The sequence below is a fragment of the Melanerpes formicivorus genome, unplaced genomic scaffold, assembly GCF_026170545.1.
Source record: "Melanerpes formicivorus ecotype bairdi unplaced genomic scaffold, bMelFor1.0.p_v2 SCAF_15, whole genome shotgun sequence".
Lineage (NCBI taxonomy): Eukaryota > Metazoa > Chordata > Aves > Piciformes > Picidae > Melanerpes > Melanerpes formicivorus.
In genome coordinates this window covers 13,159,974-13,179,287 of record NW_027142367.1, presented here as the reverse complement: position 1 = coordinate 13,179,287, position 19,314 = coordinate 13,159,974, and the positions used below count along the sequence as shown (strand labels likewise).

The window sequence follows — 19,314 nt, the reverse complement described above, 5'->3', positions numbered from 1 at the left end:
ATGTCCTGCAGCACCCTGCAAAGCCTGAAGTCTGCCCCAGTAACACCGTGTGGTCATTCTTTATCTGGGGCCTGATGTGGGAACCTCTGCATGTAGCTCACAGGTTCCACCTCTTGTTTGTATGGGGGAAGGGTTGCATAGGGGCACCTTAGTGTCCTGGAGGGGGGCTGTAGCCCTCATACATGTTAGAATGTGTTCATTACACACACACCATTGGTACCACAGTCCTGTGATCATTGCAGGGTGTCTGTGATCCATTGCTGCTCAGACCAAGTACAAAAGATCTCCTCTCTTACCTACAGCCACTAGCCTGTCCTGTGTGACCATTTCTGCAGCTGTGGGAACAGCTTGTAGTGGCTATTGGCAAGTGACTCATGTACTGTTGGGGTCAGTTCTGCAGCATGAACCACCTTAAGGAGCTTCTGGGACAGCCACATTCTCCAGGAGGTCAGTTAAGAAAGCACTCAGACATGTGGGTTGATCTACACAAAGCAGGAGGGGGAATCTTCAAGATTCTGAAAATCCAACCTGAGGAGCTCTTGTGACAATTAGTTCACTGCAGTTAGTTGTAGTGGTGGCCTTGCTTCAGGTTGGACTATACCAATGCACTGCCTTATTAGTGCAGAGGGCCTGGGCCAGCTAGGGAAGGAGTGACATTAGTTCACTGGGTGCCCAGCAAGTACCCAGCTGCACCACAGTTTTAAATATAGGCTAAAGTTTGACTTTTGTCCTTGTGTCTTGCTTATAACTAAGCTTCTATGGCTGTTGCCACAATACTGGGGTAGACTTCTCCTTGCTGGTGGGTTTCTGTGGCTGGAAGCCAGGGTCCATCTCCGGGGGGGGGCAGTCAAAATAATTGTCTAAATAAGACCCAGTATCATCACTGAAGTTACTGCCAGAGCTGAAGGCACAGCCCAAATAGGGGCTGGAACTCTACTGGTCTCCCAAACAGCCCAGGTGACAGGTCAGAGCCTGACAAGGGGCCAGGGTGGGGCTGGAGGCAAAGTGAAAACACTTTTCTCTGGTTGTGTCCCCTGGCAGAGTGCCAGCTCCGAGCACCGTGCTGTGTTCATCCTTGTTCATCACTTACTGCCAGCGACAATAATAATTAGCGCCTCATAATTATCCCCTGGCAATTACCTGGCTCTTTTGCTGAAGATGATCATCTTTAGCAGAAATAATACATCTTGATTTCAAAAGCCTGTGGAGCCAACATGCAGTGTTGAGTTTGGGCTTGAGCTTGAGGAATTGATTGGACAATCACAGACAAGGGGACACAGGGAAGGCCACACAGGATTGCTTAGGAATGACAAAACAAGAAACCCAGAGCCAATACAGCAGGGCAAGAATTGCACAAAGAGAGGTAACTACAAACAAACATTTCTGCCTGCTTCTGGGTCTGAACAAGTGGCCAGAAAGAAACTAAACTGCAACCGGGGGAGCCCCTACCTCAGCTAAATTCTCCATCACTGGGTGTTTTTGTTTGTTTCTGGGGGTGGGGGTTGGTTGGTTTGCTTTCTTGGTGGGGTTGCTGTTGTTTTGTGGGCCTTTGGATGAGTTGGGGTCTTTAGTTTGTTTTCCAGAATGTATTTGTTTTTTACAGTTACTGGTTAAGCAAAACAACCTCCAACAAGCCATCTACAACTCTGTTCGTTGTTCTGTGCAGAACTGGGCTAGCTGAATGCTGCGCAGAGCTTTGCAGGTGCCAAGTGATGTGAGACAGCCCCATGGCATGGATCAGCTCTGAGTGCACAGAGAGCATCTGCTCCTCACAGATGCAGCAGCAAGTGCAGCTCTGGCCAAGAGTCTCAAGGAATAATGGTGGTTGTGGCAGTGCCCACCTTCAAAGGTGAAGCCCTGTGTCTCTAAACCTTGTCCATTGCCATAAAGATCAATCCTTGATGGGGTAAAAAGAAGGGGCTGGGATTATTCAGCCTGGAGAATGCTCTGGGGAGACCTTATTGTGGCCTTCCAGTAACCTGAAAGGGGCTTACAAGGAAGCCAGGAAGGGACTTTCTACAATGGATTGTTGTGATAGGCTGAGAGTGAATGGTTTGAAGCCTGAGGCGAGCAAATCCAGACTGGATATCAGGAAGACAGTCTTTACAGTAAGGGCGATCAGGCACTGGAATAGGATGCACAGGGAGGTCATGGATGTCCTCTCCCTGGAAGTGTTCAAGGCCAAGCTGGATGAGGCCTTGAGCAACCTGGGCTAGTAGAAATGTCCCTGCCTATGGCAAGGGGCTTGGAAATAGATGATCTTTGAGATCACTTCCAGCCCAAACCCCTCTATGAATCGATGCATGTGGCACATCTGCTTTAAGGAAAGAGGGAAGAGGCCAGTGCCCAGGCAGCACTGGCAGCACAGCTGCATGAGTCACTCTTGAGTATGGTTTTTACTGCAGACAGAAGCTTTTTTCCTTCCGTGTCACTGCCACGTGGCCATCTGAGTGTACCTGATGCCATTTTCCTGCCAGAGCATCATTTTACAGTAGGGAAGTGCCGGTTTCCTAGCACATAGCTGGAGCTAGGGGGTGTATTTTCTTATCTACAGGTCCAGCATCAGCAGAACATGCAGCCTCACAGTCAAAGGTGAGAGGGCTTGTGTGTGGAGGAGCTGGCGTGGGTCTCTCTCAGCCACAGGGCTTTAAATAGGTGCCAGTACAGCTCTTGCTGTGACACCCAGCCCTCACCAGCCACCAGCCAAAACAAACAGCCCAAGGAACTATCAGTGCCTTTGATCTGCAGAATGGAAGGGGCCAAAGGAACCAGACTGAGGTTGCAGTCAGTCAGTCAAGCCTTACCTGTTAGGCTTTTCCTGACACAACATCAGTGAAAGTCAGCAGCTCATCAGGTTTGGTTTTTTCCCCCCTAGAGCTGTGAAGTTTGCAGCCGTAAGCAGATTTTACAGCACTTAACAATCCCAACTCCATTGCCAGGCAAGAGCTCGCTCCTACACATTGTGCTGCTGCCATAAACCCTGCTGAATGGCTATGCAAGCACATTTCTGCTTTTTTTAATTTCACTTACATGTTTGCTTCACCCAGGAAAGCCAACTAGGGCAAGCTTGGCTCCACTTATGAAATATTCACAGCACTATAGCCGAGTGATGTGTGCATGGGTATACACAGGGGCACATAATAAGCTGGAACACTCTCAGTGCTTTCAGATGAAAAGGACTTACTTTTTTCTATTTTTTCCCCCCTTTTTTTTTTTTCTCTTTTTCCCCTAAGAGTTTCTTGCTGCCCAGGGTTAAATGTAGGTCAAGCTGTCTGAGCCCATGTCTGTGGCACACAGAGCTGGATTAAACTGGAATTTTCCACTCAACTCCGCTGTCAATCACTGTAATGTCTGAAAATGTTGAATTAATCTGGAGTGAGCTGGTGCTGGCATTGGAGGTTGCTTCTGGGGCTCAAGGATGGCATTTTGGCCTCTATGAGAAAGATGCACTCTTTCTCTGGGCAAGGGGTGGCTATGTTGTGGTTGCTTGCACCCGCCACCCAAACACAGAATAAATCTCTCTATACAAGACAGGGGTGAATGTGAGGAGTGAGCAGAAGGAAACGGTCTCACAGGTGGTGGAGACTGGTGGTGATGGGAAGTTTATATGCCCAGAGAAATGGTTGAAGCCCCATCCCTGGAAACATTCCAGGTCAGGTTAGATGAGCAACCTGCTGCAGCTGAAGATGTCCTTGCTAACTGGACACGGATTGGGCTAGATGACCTCATTCTATGATTATTCCCAAGCACTATCACAGACTGCACAGGGACTTGCTTTGATGTGCACTTCCTCACTGTTAAAATACTGCTAGCACTGTTCTACAATGTGCTTTCTAGTGGAAACCATTAAAAGGTACAAAATGTTTCATGGTAAGCATCTTCTGGTTTACACCTCGGTCCCTTTATTAAGGAGAGGAAGCCTTCAATGGCCCTCCTGCAACTGTAGTTAGTACATCCACTGGCAACACAGCAAAGCTGCCTCCAGCTTAGTATGTGACAGACATCACTGAGTCAGACCATGCAGTCCTGCCAACTTAAGTAAGGTATTTAAGGGCAACTTGGAACACCTAAGGTGAGCAGAGATAGGCAGTGAAACAGTACCATGTGCAGATGATTGTTAACACTCTGGGACCAGGCATGTTACTGAGCATAGGGGATACTGCTCCACCCCCACTCTCCAGTCGGGGTGGGGGGAACAAAACAATTAAAAGTAGAAAACAAGCAAAACCCAACAACAGCCACAAAAGTGCAAGCTTTTATCTTAATCAATGCTCAATTTCTGTCAAAGTGGCACAATGCAAGCCGCACAAAAGCAGGGCATCGGCGCGGCAGAAGCAAGCCAGCAGAATGGGATCCAGCAGCAAGGTCTTTAAAATGTGCATTTTAATTAGAACTCGTTTAAAGCACAACCCGATCAAAACAGTGATAATGAGAGAAGCCTAATTAATTTTTGTCTGAGGAATGAAGCCTCATTACAGAGGGGGGGAGTCTGTGGAAGAAAAGGGGTTGGGGATGTTAGGGTGTTTGTAATGAGACGCAATACTGCTGGGAGCCTGGAAGCCAGACCTAGAGGTTTCACAGGACTTGCAGCAGCCACTGTATTAATCTTTTAAGAGGAAGGAAAAAAGTAACCCTACTGAGATGAGACAGCCCAGTAATAGCCCAGTTCTGAGCTGTAACCATTGGCAGAGATATTAAAGCACAATCAAACAGAATGGCATATTCTAAAACAAATACAAATACAATTAAAACCCCGTTAAGCAAAAGATCAAAGCAGGGCTCAACAACAATAAATAAATTTACAAAAAAGGAAGGAAAGAAGGAGAGAAGGAGAGAAGGAAAAAAGGAGAGAAGGAGAAAAGGAAAGAAGGAAAAAAGGAAAGAAGGAAAGAAGAAGGAGAGAAGGAGAGGAGAGAAGGAAAGAAGGAGCGAAGGAAAAAAGGAAAGAAGGAAAGAAGGAGAGAAGGAAAGAAGGAAAGAAGGAGAGAAGGAAAGAAGGAGAGAAGGAAAGAAGGAGAGAAGGAAAGAAGGAGAGAAGGGGAGAAGGAAAGAAGGAAAGAAGGAAAGAAGGAGAGAAGGGGAGAAGGAGAGAAGCAAAGAAGGAAAGAAGAAGGAGAGAAGGAAAGAAGGAAAGAAGAAGGAGAGAAGGAAAGAAGGAAAGAAGAAGGAGAGAAGGAAAGAAGGAAAGAAGGAGAGAAGGAGAGAAGGAAAAAAGGAGAGAAGGAGAAAAGGAAAGAAGGAAAAAAGGAAAGAAGGAAAGAAGAAGGAGAGAAGGAGAGGAGAGAAGGAAAGAAGGAGCGAAGGAAAAAAGGAAAGAAGGAAAGAAGGAGAGAAGGAAAGAAGGAAAGAAGGAGAGAAGGAAAGAAGGAGAGAAGGAAAGAAGGAGAGAAGGAAAGAAGGAGAGAAGGGGAGAAGGAAAGAAGGAAAGAAGGAAAGAAGGAGAGAAGGGGAGAAGGAGAGAAGCAAAGAAGGAAAGAAGAAGGAGAGAAGGAAAGAAGGAAAGAAGAAGGAGAGAAGGAAAGAAGGAAAGAAGAAGGAGAGAAGGAAAGAAGGAAAGAAGGAGAGAAGGAAAAGGCAGTTTCCAGGGAGTGCAGGGTTCAGACAGTAGAGGAGAAGCTTGACGATTTGGAGCACTTCTAAGAAGTAAGGAACAAGCAGTTTTCTATGCACTAAAGAATCCAAATGCTGTAGATGGAGGAAAGATAACTCAGGGTGGTTGGAGAACAAGAAAATGGTTGCTCTAAAATGAAGAATCAGTATTGTAACATTTGAAGAATCCAGACATTGCAAAAGGACAGCAGCAAGGGGAATGTGCCCTCATTCCTACCTGAGGGGAACACAAAGGCAAGGTGTCAGAAATGGACAGAGACTGGAAGCTCCCACAGCAGACCTCATGACCTGCCAGAGAGCCCCAGGTCTGAAGTATGAGCTCCAGCTTCAGCAAGCACAAGCACAGGTATGAAATACAAGATAATGATTTCATTAATAATCATGCTAAATAAAACATCACTTTAGACATAAATGGAAATGACAGGCAGGTGCTCTGACACAGCTGCTTCCTGCTACTGCTCACCCTGTGGCAGAGAGAGGGAGCACAGAAACACCTGCAATCAGCATTACTTCCAAAGGCTGAGGGTCAGAACATTGACCCAAAATCATCACCAGACACCCACTTCCCTGGGCTCACCCAGATGCTTCAAGCATTGAGACCACCCTCCAATTCCTTAGTGAGGTGATTCTGCCACTTTGCTCTGTTGAGACTTCACCCGGAGTACTGTGTCCAGCTCTAGAGCCCTCAATACAGGAATGACATGGACCTGATGAAGCAGGTCCAGGAAGGCCACAAAAACAATCAGAGCACCTCTGCTATGAAGATAGGCTGAGGGAGCTGGAGTTGTTGAGCCTGGAGAAGAGGAGGCTCCAGGGAGACCTAATAGCAGCCTTCCAGTAGCTGAAAGGGGCCTTGGAAATGGATGGAGACTGTTTACAAAGGCCTGCAGCAATAGGGCGAGGGGCAATGGCTTCACACTAGAAAAGAGTAGATCTAGATATTAGGAACAAGTTCTTTACCATGAGGGTGGTGGAACACTGGAATGGGCTGCCCAGAGAGGTGGCTGAGGCCCCATGCCTGGAGATATTCAAGGTCACAGTATCACCATGGTTGGAAGAGACTCAAAGATCATCAAGTCCAACCTGTCACCCAAGACCTCATGACTACTAAACCATGGCACCAAGTGCCACATCCAATCTCCTCTTGAACACCTCCAGGGACGGTGACTCCACCACCTCCCTGGGCAGCACATTCCAATGACGAATGACTCGCTCGGTGAAGAACTTTCTCCTCACCTTGAGCCTAAACTTCCCCTGGCGCAGCTTGAGACTGTGTCCTCTTGTTCTGGTGCTGGTTGCCAGAGAGAAGAGACCAACCCCTTCATGGCTACAACCACCCTTCAGGTAGTTGTAGAGGGCAATGAGGTCACCCCTGAGCCTCCTCTTCTCCAGGCTAAACAATCCCAGCTCCCTCAGCCTCTCCTCCTACGGCTTGTGCTCAAGGCCTCTCCCCAGCCTTGTTGCCCTTCTCTGGACACCTTCAAGTGTTTTGATGTCCTTCTTAAACTGAGGGGCCCAGAACTGGACACAGTACTCAAGGTGTGGCCTAACCAAGGTAAACTACAGGGGCAGAATGACTTCCCTGCTCCTGCTGGCCACACTATTCCTAATGCAGGCCAGGATGCCATTGGCCCTCTTGGCCACCTGGGCACACTGCTGGCTCATGTTTAGGCAGCTGTCAATCAGCACCCCCAGGTCCCTCTCTGTTTGGCAGCTCTCCAGCCACTCCAACCCCAGCCTATAGCTCTGCATGGGGTTGCCATGACCAAGGTGCAGCACCCGGCACTTGGATTTGGTGAATATCATCTTTTTGGACTCTGCCCATCTGTCCAGCCGGTCAGGGTCCCTCTGCAGAGCCCTTCAACCCTCTAACTGACTAACATCTGCTCCCAACTTGGTGTCATCTGCAAACTTGCTGATGACTGACTCAACTCCCTCATCCAGATCATTAATGAAGATGTTAAAGAGGACAGGGCCGAGCACTGATCCCTGGGGGATGCCACTGGTGACTGGCCACCAGCTGGATGTGGCACCATTCACCACCACTCTCTGGGCCCGGCCCTCCAGCCACTTCCTAACCCAGCACAGAGTGTTGCAGTCCAAGCCAGGAGCTGACAACTTGGCCAGGAGTTTGCTGTGGGGGACGGTGTCAAAGGCCTTGCTGAAGTCCTCCCCACATCCACCAGGTGGGTCACCTGATCACAGAAGGAGATCAGGTTGGAGAGGAAGAAGGTCAGGCTGGACAGGGCTCTGGGCAGCCTGATCTAGTTGAGGATGCCTCTGCTGCCTGCAGAGGGGGTTGGGCTTTTGAAGGTCCCTTCTACCCCAGACCATTCTGTGATTCTGTGGTTTGATAACAATCATCACTGGTTGCCAGCTGCAAACCAGCAAGAGAAAAGCCAAGTATTTGTGTTGCAGGAGACCACTCCAATGTCCCAACTTCTTTTTCTTTTCCCTGTGTGTTTCATGGAGTTTTGGTTGGTTTTTAATTCCCTCCAGAGAGGAAATAAATTCAACAGGAGACAAATGCATTTCATGATTTTTAATAACTTTGTGCCATGGTTTAACCACAGCATATTAAGAACAAGCATAAAATCTGTATTTAAAACTAACAACAGCACTTAGAGCAACATCTTCCTTTAAAAGTATTGCAATAAACAGACCTTAGGTCTAAAAACTAGGACATCACCATTTGCTCAATTAAGAGTCAGATACACAACAGTTGAAATCTTTTCCTGTATATAACTGGGAGTGGAAAATAAGCAACAAATTAATTGTGTTAAAAAGTAAAACTGGGAAGGAAAAAAACAAAGAAAGTCAAATAATAATTAAAGCAAGCCAGGTTTGTCATAGCATCACATGAACAGCTACTGAGAAATTCCAATACAGTTGTATAAAAGAAAGGAGGAAAAAGAAAAACCAACAGAAGACTTTACTGGGTTTTTAATAGCTTTGTTTTTTTTTACAATAACTTTTTGCTTTTTTAAAAGAAAGATTAAATATTGTTGATAGTGCTGTACATATTTCAGAATAGCTTGAAACAAAATGGACAATATAAACAGAGAGATGCCTTGAAACGATGGGATCTTGAAAGCCACAATGTTGGAGAGAGAGCAACAAAGAGGGGGGAGAAAAAAAAACAACACCCAACCAAACGTGAAAAGGTAACAAAAATAGTAAAATCCATACAGCAAACAAAGCATTTTGCACTGTAAAGGAACTGGCAAGAAACAACAAAGAAAGGGTCAAGGCTCGAAATCCAGGCATTTGATGGTTAAATTTTCAGTGTAGCAGCCTGACTGTGTCCAGGGCAGGGTGCAATGCTCTGTGCACAGCAGCACTGGGCAGCTGATAGCTATATAAAGATAAAACCCCTACAGATCCTTACACAAGTCTTTGAGTAGAAAAAGCTTTGTTAAAGAGTATTAAAGTGATTTAAAAATTATTTATTATTATTATTAATTATTCTGGTTTTGTTGTTATTTTTGCTGCCCAGGTCTATGGTGCCTGAGGCTGTCATTAACTTTTGCTTACACTTCTTTTAAACATCTTGGCTGCCTGCTGTGCTTTGTGGCAAAGGGAGGAGCACGAACACAGCTGTGAATACACCGAAGGGAGAGTCTGCTCTTGCCACTGCAGCTTCAAAGTAAATTAGTGTCTCTGAAAGCAGACATGCTCGGGTTTGGTCCACTCAATATGCAAGTTTTGTTATGATAAATCCTACCCTAGATTCCTCCAGCAGGAGGTTTGCTCTGTACAGTCTTCCTAGTCCAGGCCTGGGTTTGGTTTTTTGTTTTCTCTTTTTTTTGTCCTTCATGCACAGAAGTGGAACTGCAGTGCACACAGAAATGTGAAGGTGGCCACATGAGATACTCTCAAAACAACGAACTCCATGCCCTGACAAACGATAGGTGAGTTAACAAATGGCAGTCATGAAAAATATGTCCCTATGGTACGTGCTTACTGACAGAAGAGCTCAATTAAGAGAGAGATGGATACAAGCTACCTGTAAAGGCTTGATGATGCAGAACTGGCCATAAAAAAACCAACTTACCCACTTCTTTAAAACAAAACAAAAAACCCCAACCACGATCAACATTCAGGTACAGGACTCCTATGAGGGCTTTTAAAAAGGTATTTACAGACAAAATGTGGCTGAAGTTTCAGGTCGACAGAGAAGTCATGAAGAGCTGTGCACCAAGGTGCCATCCTCCAGTGTGACCAGACTGAAAGGTCCCCACACAAAGCAGAGGAAGCCTCACCACTGACTTCACTGGGCCCTGGAGAAGGCCCCCTGAGTTTTTAGCATAGCTTTTAGCCAGTCATCTGAAAAACCAAACAGAAAGGTATCCCAACACGCTGCTACCTTCCATCTGTGGTTGAAGCCTGACCAGTATAAAAAGCTACATACAGACACCAGTATCTATGAAAGGTTAGTCAGTATCCATCTGTGAGAGGCCTAGTCTGGCTTGGACCAACAGACTTCTGTACCATCTACCATCCTGGGAAAGTTAGAACAAACAGTTTAGAAAAATAGGTCAGCATCTGCAAGTCTCTACACTAGAACTTCATGGTGAGTTTTCCTGAGGTATTTGCTTTACCAAAGAGCCTGTGCGGCGAGGACGGCGACAGAGAGCCAAACGTGTGAGGACACCAAGGGAGAACCAAAGTGCCCAGGGAGCCTGGCAGAGAAAGTGTTGAGCTACTTTCCACACCATTTCCCATGCTGGGTCTGAACAGGTTTAGGTATTTCTCCATAATCTCACAGACAAACCTGGGTTAAGCCATTGCTGTCCAAGGCCAACGCAGCAGCAGAGCTGCCAACAACTCACAGCTCGTGCCCAAACCCTACATTCAGGTCACATAACCAACTTGCAGCTTTTCTTGTCTACCCTTGCAGCTTGCAGCCCTGCAACTACACAGGTCACCAGTGAGCCCCAGCCTACACCAAGCCTGAGGACAAGTTTGCAGTGGCAGCATCACCAACCAGTGGTGGGCACTGAGCAAGGGCTGGCTGTTCTAACAAAACTCTTGTTGGCCTAGATCCCATTTTGCAGGAGCAGTTTGGGTCAGTTCCCACTTGTCTGAGCTTCACTTCCAATCTAGGATTTGTGAATAAAAAGGTTCACAAGGTTTTTAACCCATTTCTAACCAAAACAAAAAAGTAATTAAGGATGATAATAAAAAATATTATCTGCTGGAGAAGTTGTGAACTAATACTGTTTCCACTCAGCAACAAACAGAAGCAGCATCTAGTTGCAAAGATAAAGCTGTGGAGGTTTTGGTTTGTGGGTGGGGGTTTTTTTTAAGCTTTTTCTTAAAGTGACACACACACACACCATAAAAAAAACCAAAACCAAACCCAAAACATACCACAGACAAAAAACCCACCAACAAGTCTTCACAGCCAAGATGCATCAACCAACCGATCACTATACACAGGCTACTCCAAAAGGATTGGTTCCAACTCTACCCTTGTGAGGCTATATTGATATTTAATAGGAAAATAAAATCCATAGGCTTTGTGTCATTTGTATGCATTCACTTGCAAGTTTTCCTACATAAAAGGACTGAGCACAGAAGTTGGCATTCACAAAGTCCATGCCATTATCATTTGTTTTGTGTGTGTGTGTGTGTGTGTGTGTGTGTGTTAAAACTGGTATCATCTATACATTATCTTACAGTATTAACAACATCTATTTGTTTTTGTATGCTTGTTTGTTCTACCCATTGGGTAGGATATGTGCATAATATATTCAAGTTATACACAGCACCATACAAAGGAGAAAAAAACCCAACAAAACTCAGGGGGGAAAAAAATAAAAGGGACAGATAACTGAAAAAAGCACCATTTCAAGTGAGGCACAACAAAGGTGGAAGCTTAAAGTCTGATCCAAAGCCCCTTGGAGCCAGCAAGAGTCTTTGTACCAACTTCACCAGGCTTTGGATCAGGCCCTCTTGAGTGCAAGGGGATTCCTATCTGCTCAGACCTGAACGCGAGGCACCTTAGTTGCTTACAAACTACTGACAGGCAAACCTCCTCCAAATGATACCTAATGTGGACATGTACAATTTATTGATCAACCTACCACAGCAGACAGACAAGCACAAATGAAGGAAGGAAAAGAAGAGACAGCTTCATCATCCATAAGATCCTACACACACCACGCTGTTCCAGAAAGCTCACACACCACACCATTCAAACAGGCAGCAGCAATACAGCAAAGAAGTGAGAGAGTCCTCTCACATGGCTGTTGGGAGGGATAGGAGAAGATATCAAGTTTCTTTATTTGTTGTTAGTCAACATAAAAAGGGAAGGCCTTTCAGAGCAGGAAAGTGATGCTAGCAACACCCAGGTTGCTTGTGTTCAGTCTAAAAATGGACGAGATGACAGCAAGGCAAGGAGTAAGAGGCAGGAGAGTTTGCAACATTCCTCAGTGGCTTGGGTTTTGCTTTGGAAAGCAGGAGAAATGCATTGAGTGGTTACAAAAGCCACTGGAAGAGTTGTGGTTTTCTCCACTGGGGCCTGTGGTTCTCACTAGTTGGTAAAGCACTTCAGAGGAACTAGCATCTAGGTCTGAGTTTGCAGGGAAGAGGTCTGATGTGGGGATTGGAGGCTGAACTTGGTGGTGCAGCTTCACTAATTTCCTTAACAGAGCTGCACCAAGAAAAAGGGCTCTCTTTTTGCTGGTGCAGGTTTGCAGCTGGGTCACTCTCAAAACATTAAACTTCAATTTCCTAAGGAAACAAGAAGAGTGCTCTGACAGGAAATGCCTCTCAATTCATCACACCCTCACAAGGGATTGTTCCATGCTCTACAAGGCCTCAGCAGGTCTCAGACAACTCCACAAGAGTGCCTCTTCCCAAGGGTTTTAAACAATTGCCACATTTGGGGTTATTTTAGAGGACAGTTACACTAGCACTGGCTGGCAAGCAGGCAAGGCAGTGCAGGAAGAGACCAGATGTGTAATGAAATGATCTGCAACAGCCTTTATGTGAAAAGCAAAGATGTAAGCAAGAGGCAGCCTTCATCTGAGCCCACTGTGCAATGGTTCTCAGCATCAGCTAGGTTTGAGCAAGCTTCTGAGATTCAGAGCACATGAAGTGCATTTCCTTCCTCTACATCAGTACATGAGGTCTGCATCAGGCCTGCCCGAGAAGTTTGAGGATTTCTCATTACTCACCCAAAAGGAGAGAGCTGTTGGAAGATGGCCTAAGTGCACCAATGGGCAAGAATTGGCACAGCAAGAACCCATAAAAACAAAACCCAGGGCTGTGACATTTACAGGGCTGGAAAGCAAATATTCCTCATGCTTCAAGCTGCTTGACAAATGAGCTGTCAATATTCCTGAGAGCACAACATAGAGCCATTAGCACTTCTGGAAGGTGATTAGGGAATAGGAACTAATATAATCCAGGGGTAGGATGCACAGACACACACACAAGCATGGATACAACTTCATGGTAGTCATCAAACAATGGTCTGGGTTGGAAGGACCTGAAAGATCATCTAGTTCCAACCCCCCTGCCACAGGCAGGGACACATCCTATGACACTAGGTTGCTCAAGGCCCCATCCAATCTGGCTTTGAACACTTGTGAATGATCCTGAACACTTTCCCTCCTTGGGGGAGGAGAAAAAGCAAGTAAAGATAAATTTTGGACCACATGCATTCTCTGCCTGTGAAACCAGGTTACCTTAGTTACCCTGAGTGCTTAAGGCTCAGAGAAAGGTTAGTAACCAGTCATCTCCAAACGATTCCAATGTTCCTTACAGATCAGAGTGTGGGTTTTAAGGTCCAGTATCTCACTAACTGGCAGGGTTAGAAGTGACTGCTTTGGACAGCACTGTTCCAGACAGCTGACACACAGGGGTCTCCTGCAGAACAAGACTTTCTTCCCAATTGCAAAGAAAGTGCATTCTTGCAGACTGAAAAAGTAACTTGACTCCCTGGCCTTCCCTGGACCACATTCACAGAAACAGACAAACCAACCAACCCAACCAAAAACAAACTCACTTTTTAATGTATTTCTGCAATGCAAAAATTCATAGCTCTGGGACAACAGGAGCAGCTTCCAGCTGGGACATACTAGTGGGAGAAGTGGGCAAGCAACAATAACAAAAAGCCAAAAGCCAAACAAAGTGCAGCTTGACCCACGGGTCCTGCGGATTCCATGACTGCAGGAACATGAATGTCATCCTCGCTGCCCATCAAGAACTCGTACACAGGGCATGCATCCCAGTTATCACACTGAGAAGGAAGAAGTGTGCTTAATGAAGTCACACCATACAGACTGGGTTAAGCGCAGAGTTCATCAGTGACAAGGCTAGGAGTAGCTTCAGCAGATCCTCCCCGACAAAGCCCACCTTGTTACACAAAGTATCATGAATCCTGCACGTGCCACACACCACAGGAAAGGGATCTGAACACGGCTCCATTGACCAGACTTCATATTCCTCACTCACATCTTTACACAGCATCACATTCAGAGAGCCTGTTTGAACAGCGCTGAGATGAACCCAACCACATCCAGCACTAGAGCTGAGTGCTCCCATCAGAAACTGGAAAAGAAACCTCTCTTCTGTTGCTAAGCCCCCTGCCTTTTCCAGCCATGCAAGACCAAAGGATAACACCAAAGATGATGCATATTTACCACCAAGACAGGAGCTGTGCCAAGCCACATAAGGGAAGAAAGACCCTTTGCAGTAGGATAGAGGTCACAATGCTTTATTTCTTAAGGGGACAATTAAAAAAAAGTCAAACAACTTGAAAGTTTCTGAAGTGGGACCATCACTGGCCTGGATTTTGGGAAGATGAGTTATGAGACAAAAGTCAGGAGATGCAACCAGAATTCAGGTTAGTATGACCCACCATACAGACAACTCCCCACACATTATGGGGAGTTCTGTGCATCCCACATGAACCTACACACCAGCAAGGAGGCATTTATGGTTTGCAGAAATCTCTTCTAATTTACAATGCTTCCTTGGAGTGGCTGTGTAACAGAGTTGATTAATTCTGGATATTGTCAAAGGGAGTTTTCCACAGATGTTTGATGGGAATACTTATTTTCAGAGACTGCCCATTTCTAAGACTGACAGTGCCACCTGCTCCTGATATTCCTTCTTTTACCTCCCAGCAAGGGCATTTTCCCTTTCACTGCAACTAAAGGAAAAATAGAAGAGCACACACTATTGCAAAGTTACACTACTGGCAGCAGAGATCTCTCAGCAGGGACCACTAATATTGACCAGAAAATACCATTTTTACTCCTGGAAGAGGACCCAAAACTACAAGTAGCAGATTGGAAGCTCACTTAGAGCAAGCAATAGGTAGCTGCACTTTCAGAGCTGACAGGTCTGTTGGCTGCACATTAGCTTTGGACAGCAGAACAGCATGAGGAGGCAAAGATGCAAGAGGAAATGCAACCAACAGGTGAGCATATGCCAAGTTGGCTGGGTTTTTTAAACAAATCTTTTCTACAGAACTGGAACAGGTCAAAGAAAAACTTCCTCAGTCAAGAAAGAGAGCACAGTGCACAAATCATACTCCACTGATGGGGAGTGCATATAAACCCAGGGGCATACAGAGATGGGAAAAGATAGCAAAGGAAATATGTTCCCAAGAGGTGACTCTGAAGGTAACTTCAAGGCTCACTTCACTGAGATCTGTGCATGGGAAAAAGTTGGTACTCAAGCAGTGCAAGCCCAGGGCCCAGTCCAGGTGTGCTCTGCCACAATGACTGAGTTTCAGCTGCCCTCACCTCAAGGCTTCTCAGCTAAATAATCCTCATTTAGGCAACAGCACAGTACCTGTGTAGGCACACATTCTCTGGCTGAAAAGCTCATTTCTGAAGGACAAGAAAAGTCGCTGAAGGCCAGAATCAACACTTGCTGCTTTGATCTTCTGCCCTTTTTAATGTATTACTAAGAATTATGTTCATAGGTTGTCTGCAAAGGAACTAATTTCACAGCTTCTATTCCCAGAAACCAGACATGACAAGAGCCTTAGCTGACTGCCAGCCACCTAGTCATCTCCTTAACACCTGTCCTGTGGGTCTGAGCGGAAAAACCAAAAGAAAGAAGCAAATCCCACCACGCAATCTCTATTTCTCCCTTCACGTAACACATGCATCAGAAGGCAGTGTTACTCTGCATTACCAGCATGACTCACACCAAAAAACAATTACAGAGACAAATGAGGCTGCGTACTCAGACTAGCAGTTACACAAATGTTTTCTAAACCAGCATAAAACCAAATTACCTTTGTGAAGAAAGGAATTCACCTACACTGAGGCCTGTAAAACACACACGCAGACACGCACACTGTTTTGGCATTAAAACTCTGCATAGATCAAAGATGCACTTCAGTTATCAGAGCCCCTGGTGTACAGAAGTCCTGCAGAAATCCAGCTTCCAGCCATGGGCCCAGGTGCTAGGGCGTGGTTTTCCTCTCCCCAGAGCCCTCAGGGCACTCAGTGCCTGCTGCCCCTAGCTATGCACAAGGCTCAAGGAAATAGCAAAAGGTCTATGACACACTCATACACAAATATATTAGAAACTACTCAAGCTAAGACTCTAAAGGTTCTTACTTTTAAGTCCATCTCCAAAATGCATTTTAAGTGCAAGTTGTGCTTTTTCATGTGCTTGTGGTGCCACTATCACCATTTGTCAACTGCCTTCCAGTGCTGTGTGTGCTTCCACATAGGAACAGCCAGAGGACAAACGCTCCATGTGCCACTTTACAGGCAGGTGACACTTTCCAACTACTCTTATGACTAGCATGGCAAAACCAGGGCTTATAGACACTTTGCTTACACACAAGGAGCGATCTTCACCCACCAGTGTAGTCTTGCTGGCATCAGCCAGATGACACCCACAGAGAAGGGTTTCCACAACAGGGCCCAGAGCAAGATTGTTTGCAGTGGGAATAGCTGGTGCTACAACCAGCAATACTGCAGAAGCCAGCACCACAGCCAATCTCAGTACTGCTGTGGAAACTGCATGGCATGTGTGTTGGGGGGGTGGGTGCTACAGCTACAAAGGCCCCTTCACTTCAACAGGATTCGTAGAATGGTTTGGGTTGGAAGGGATCTTGAAGATCATGTAGTTACAACCCTCCTGCCACTGGCAAGGACACCCTCCACTAGCCCAGATTGCTCAAGGCCTCCTATCCAACCGTGCTTTGAATACACAATGGATCTCCAGGACTGAACTTCAGTATCCAAAGAGTGAAACAGAGCGAAAACCACAGCGGAGACTGACGTGTTCTAACAGCATCGCAGGGGAAAAAACCCACCTTGCATTTGGAAACCATTTATTGCATAATGTCATATGGGAACTAAACACAACTCAGGCTACAGCGAGGACAAAGCAATAAGTCACCTCTAGAGCTGTTCAGTACTGGCAACACTGCACCATGGAAAGGGAAAGAAAAGGCAGCACTTCCTTACAGTCAATGCGAATGAACGCATCTGGGGCTTTGTTTCACCATCCACAAGAACAAAAGAAGTCTGCAAAGAAGCTAAACCCTAAAAGTGGTGGAAAGTGCTGGGATTTCCTGTTTGCCTTCTTCCATCCAAAAAGTCTCCAAGACACTTCACTGATGCACTGTTGTTTGAAAGCAAATTATTGCAAAGAACGAGCGTCCCCTGTATTCCTTGGTTTGGAAAAGTCGAGAGATGTTAGGCTAAGTCCTGTCCCCTTTATATAGCAAACTTGGGGGCGGGGGGAGAGGAGCAAACTCGGGGTGGGGGAGAGGAGCAAACTCCTCCAGATTACTTCTGGGGCTCTCTCATCATTCCACAGGTGAAAAGACAACATATAGAAGAACTTCACATAAAACAGTTCCCTCATATATATTTTTTTTTTCTTCTTTTTAAAACATTAAGATAGTGCAACTTTTAAAAACACATTTATCACAACACAAATTAATTCCTTGCATTCACCTAACTTCTCAACTTTATACCTTGGCACACAAAACAGGAATTTTGTTTCATATTAAAGAAAAAAAAAAAAAAACCCAAAAAACAAACCAATCCACACCCTGGGAGGAAAAACAAACACAAACAAAAAAGAGCAAACTGGCCAATTCTTCCCCCATTTATCTAGCAAAACCACCTTCTTCCTTCTGCAGTGAGTATAAAACAGGCTGCACCAGCCTCGTTTCTGTGCTAAGTTAGCTTTTAGAATTAAATAATTGAAATAGTTTATTTAAAACAAAAACAAAAAGAAAACAATGAATAATATATCCCCCTCCCCCCCCCCCCCCCGTCCCCTGAAACACTGCTCGTAGACAAACCGAGTGGAAGTTTGTATTTCTTCCCATCTGCTTTGCATGCAATTCCCCTGAAAGGAATCAGAAACCAAGGCCTGGTGCGCAGGTTTGGTTTTACTGGGCGGTACCAGGTGACACTGCCGTGTGCCGCAGCGCGGGGGTCTTCCTCCGCCGCCCCGCTGCCGCCTCTTGTCTGCAGTTCGGACGCACCCGGGCGGCTCCCTTAGACCAGGTTTCCTGGCTTCCGCTCCTGGCCTTTGCTGGGGACTATTGTGCTCTCTGAATGGTTCTGCTGAAACTGAAGTCTGCTCCCCCTCTGTGAGGAAGGAGGCACGTTGCTGTGCTGGTGATGGAAAAAAGAGGAGCCGGGGTAATGCCCCATGACCTCGCTGTACGTGGGGGGTGGCCCTTCCATCCTTCCGTTGCTGCTGTAGTTGGTTGCACTTATGCCCGAATTGCTGCTGGGTGGGCAGGGGCCCCCATTGTACATTGAGATGTCTATCAAGTCGCTATCAAAAATGGTTCTGTTGGGTGGTGCCCTGACGGATTCCCGGTTGAGCTCCATCTGCTGTTCTGGGTCCCGGAGCTGCAGGGTGCAGGGCCCTTGGTACGGCGGCGGCTCTTCCCCGTCGGAGAGGGAGATGGTTGGAGGAAGGTCAATCTCATGCTGCATGTAAGGGTAAGTGGGCTGGAAGCGACTGAAACGGTCCCGCTGCATGAAAGATGGGGTGGTAAACCTGTCCCTGGACCTTGGAGCATACATGATCTGAAACAGGAAGAGACACATACGTGACTCCATAATCTTAAGGGCTTTTTCCAACCTAAATTACTTTATGATTTTGGGATTCCATGTCTGAGCAAAGCACTGTGGGTGCTGCACCTTTATGAAGAACCAATACAAGAGAAAACACTTCTGTCACCTGCCTTGATCAAAACCAGCAGATCCTGCACAGACGTGCTCCCATACACGTGTGTGAAAAGCAGAGGTAGGAGCTGCAGGAAGGATCAGCTTCATGAATGAAGACCAAGACTTTGCAAAGCTCCTTCTGACATTAAAATATACGGAGCTGAGAGAAAACAATTCTGTTTCTGCACCTCGGAAACACTCTGGACAATGAACTAGCTCTACAAATATGTCCCAATATTGGATTTAAACTGCAGTCTGAGCCTCACCCTACCACCTCCTCCTGTACCACCACAGAACTAAGATGGTCATTTCAGCACATCTTGTAAAGGCCTGGCATATCTCACGCCTTCACCATCAGAGTGTATCAGGTGTCCTCCTCCACCTCAGCTCTCAGGCAAAATTCAGCCTCTGAGGAGGACCTGCAAGACTTCTGGCATGCAAGGGCAAACATGTCCCCAGCATATTAAGCCCTGGAAAAGGTCAGGCTTTACAAAAGGAAGAGTTCAAGGTGCTTAGTGAG

At 46.2% G+C, this 19,314-nt stretch overlaps 1 protein-coding gene across 6 annotated transcripts in view; it reads right to left on the bottom strand.

The window, feature by feature from the left end:
* Window positions 1–8,137: 8,137 nt before the first annotated feature.
* LDLRAD4 (low density lipoprotein receptor class A domain containing 4) overlaps window positions 8,138–19,314 on the bottom strand; it is a 390,804-nt gene continuing 379,627 nt past the window's right edge. For all 6 annotated transcript variants that reach the window (XM_068147658.1, XM_068147659.1, XM_068147657.1 and 3 more), the window contains one exon: window positions 8,138–18,653. In XM_068147658.1, coding sequence (XP_068003759.1) covers window positions 18,111–18,653 — 543 coding nt within the window. In that variant the 3' untranslated portion in view covers window positions 8,138–18,110. The remainder of the gene's footprint in view (window positions 18,654–19,314) is intronic.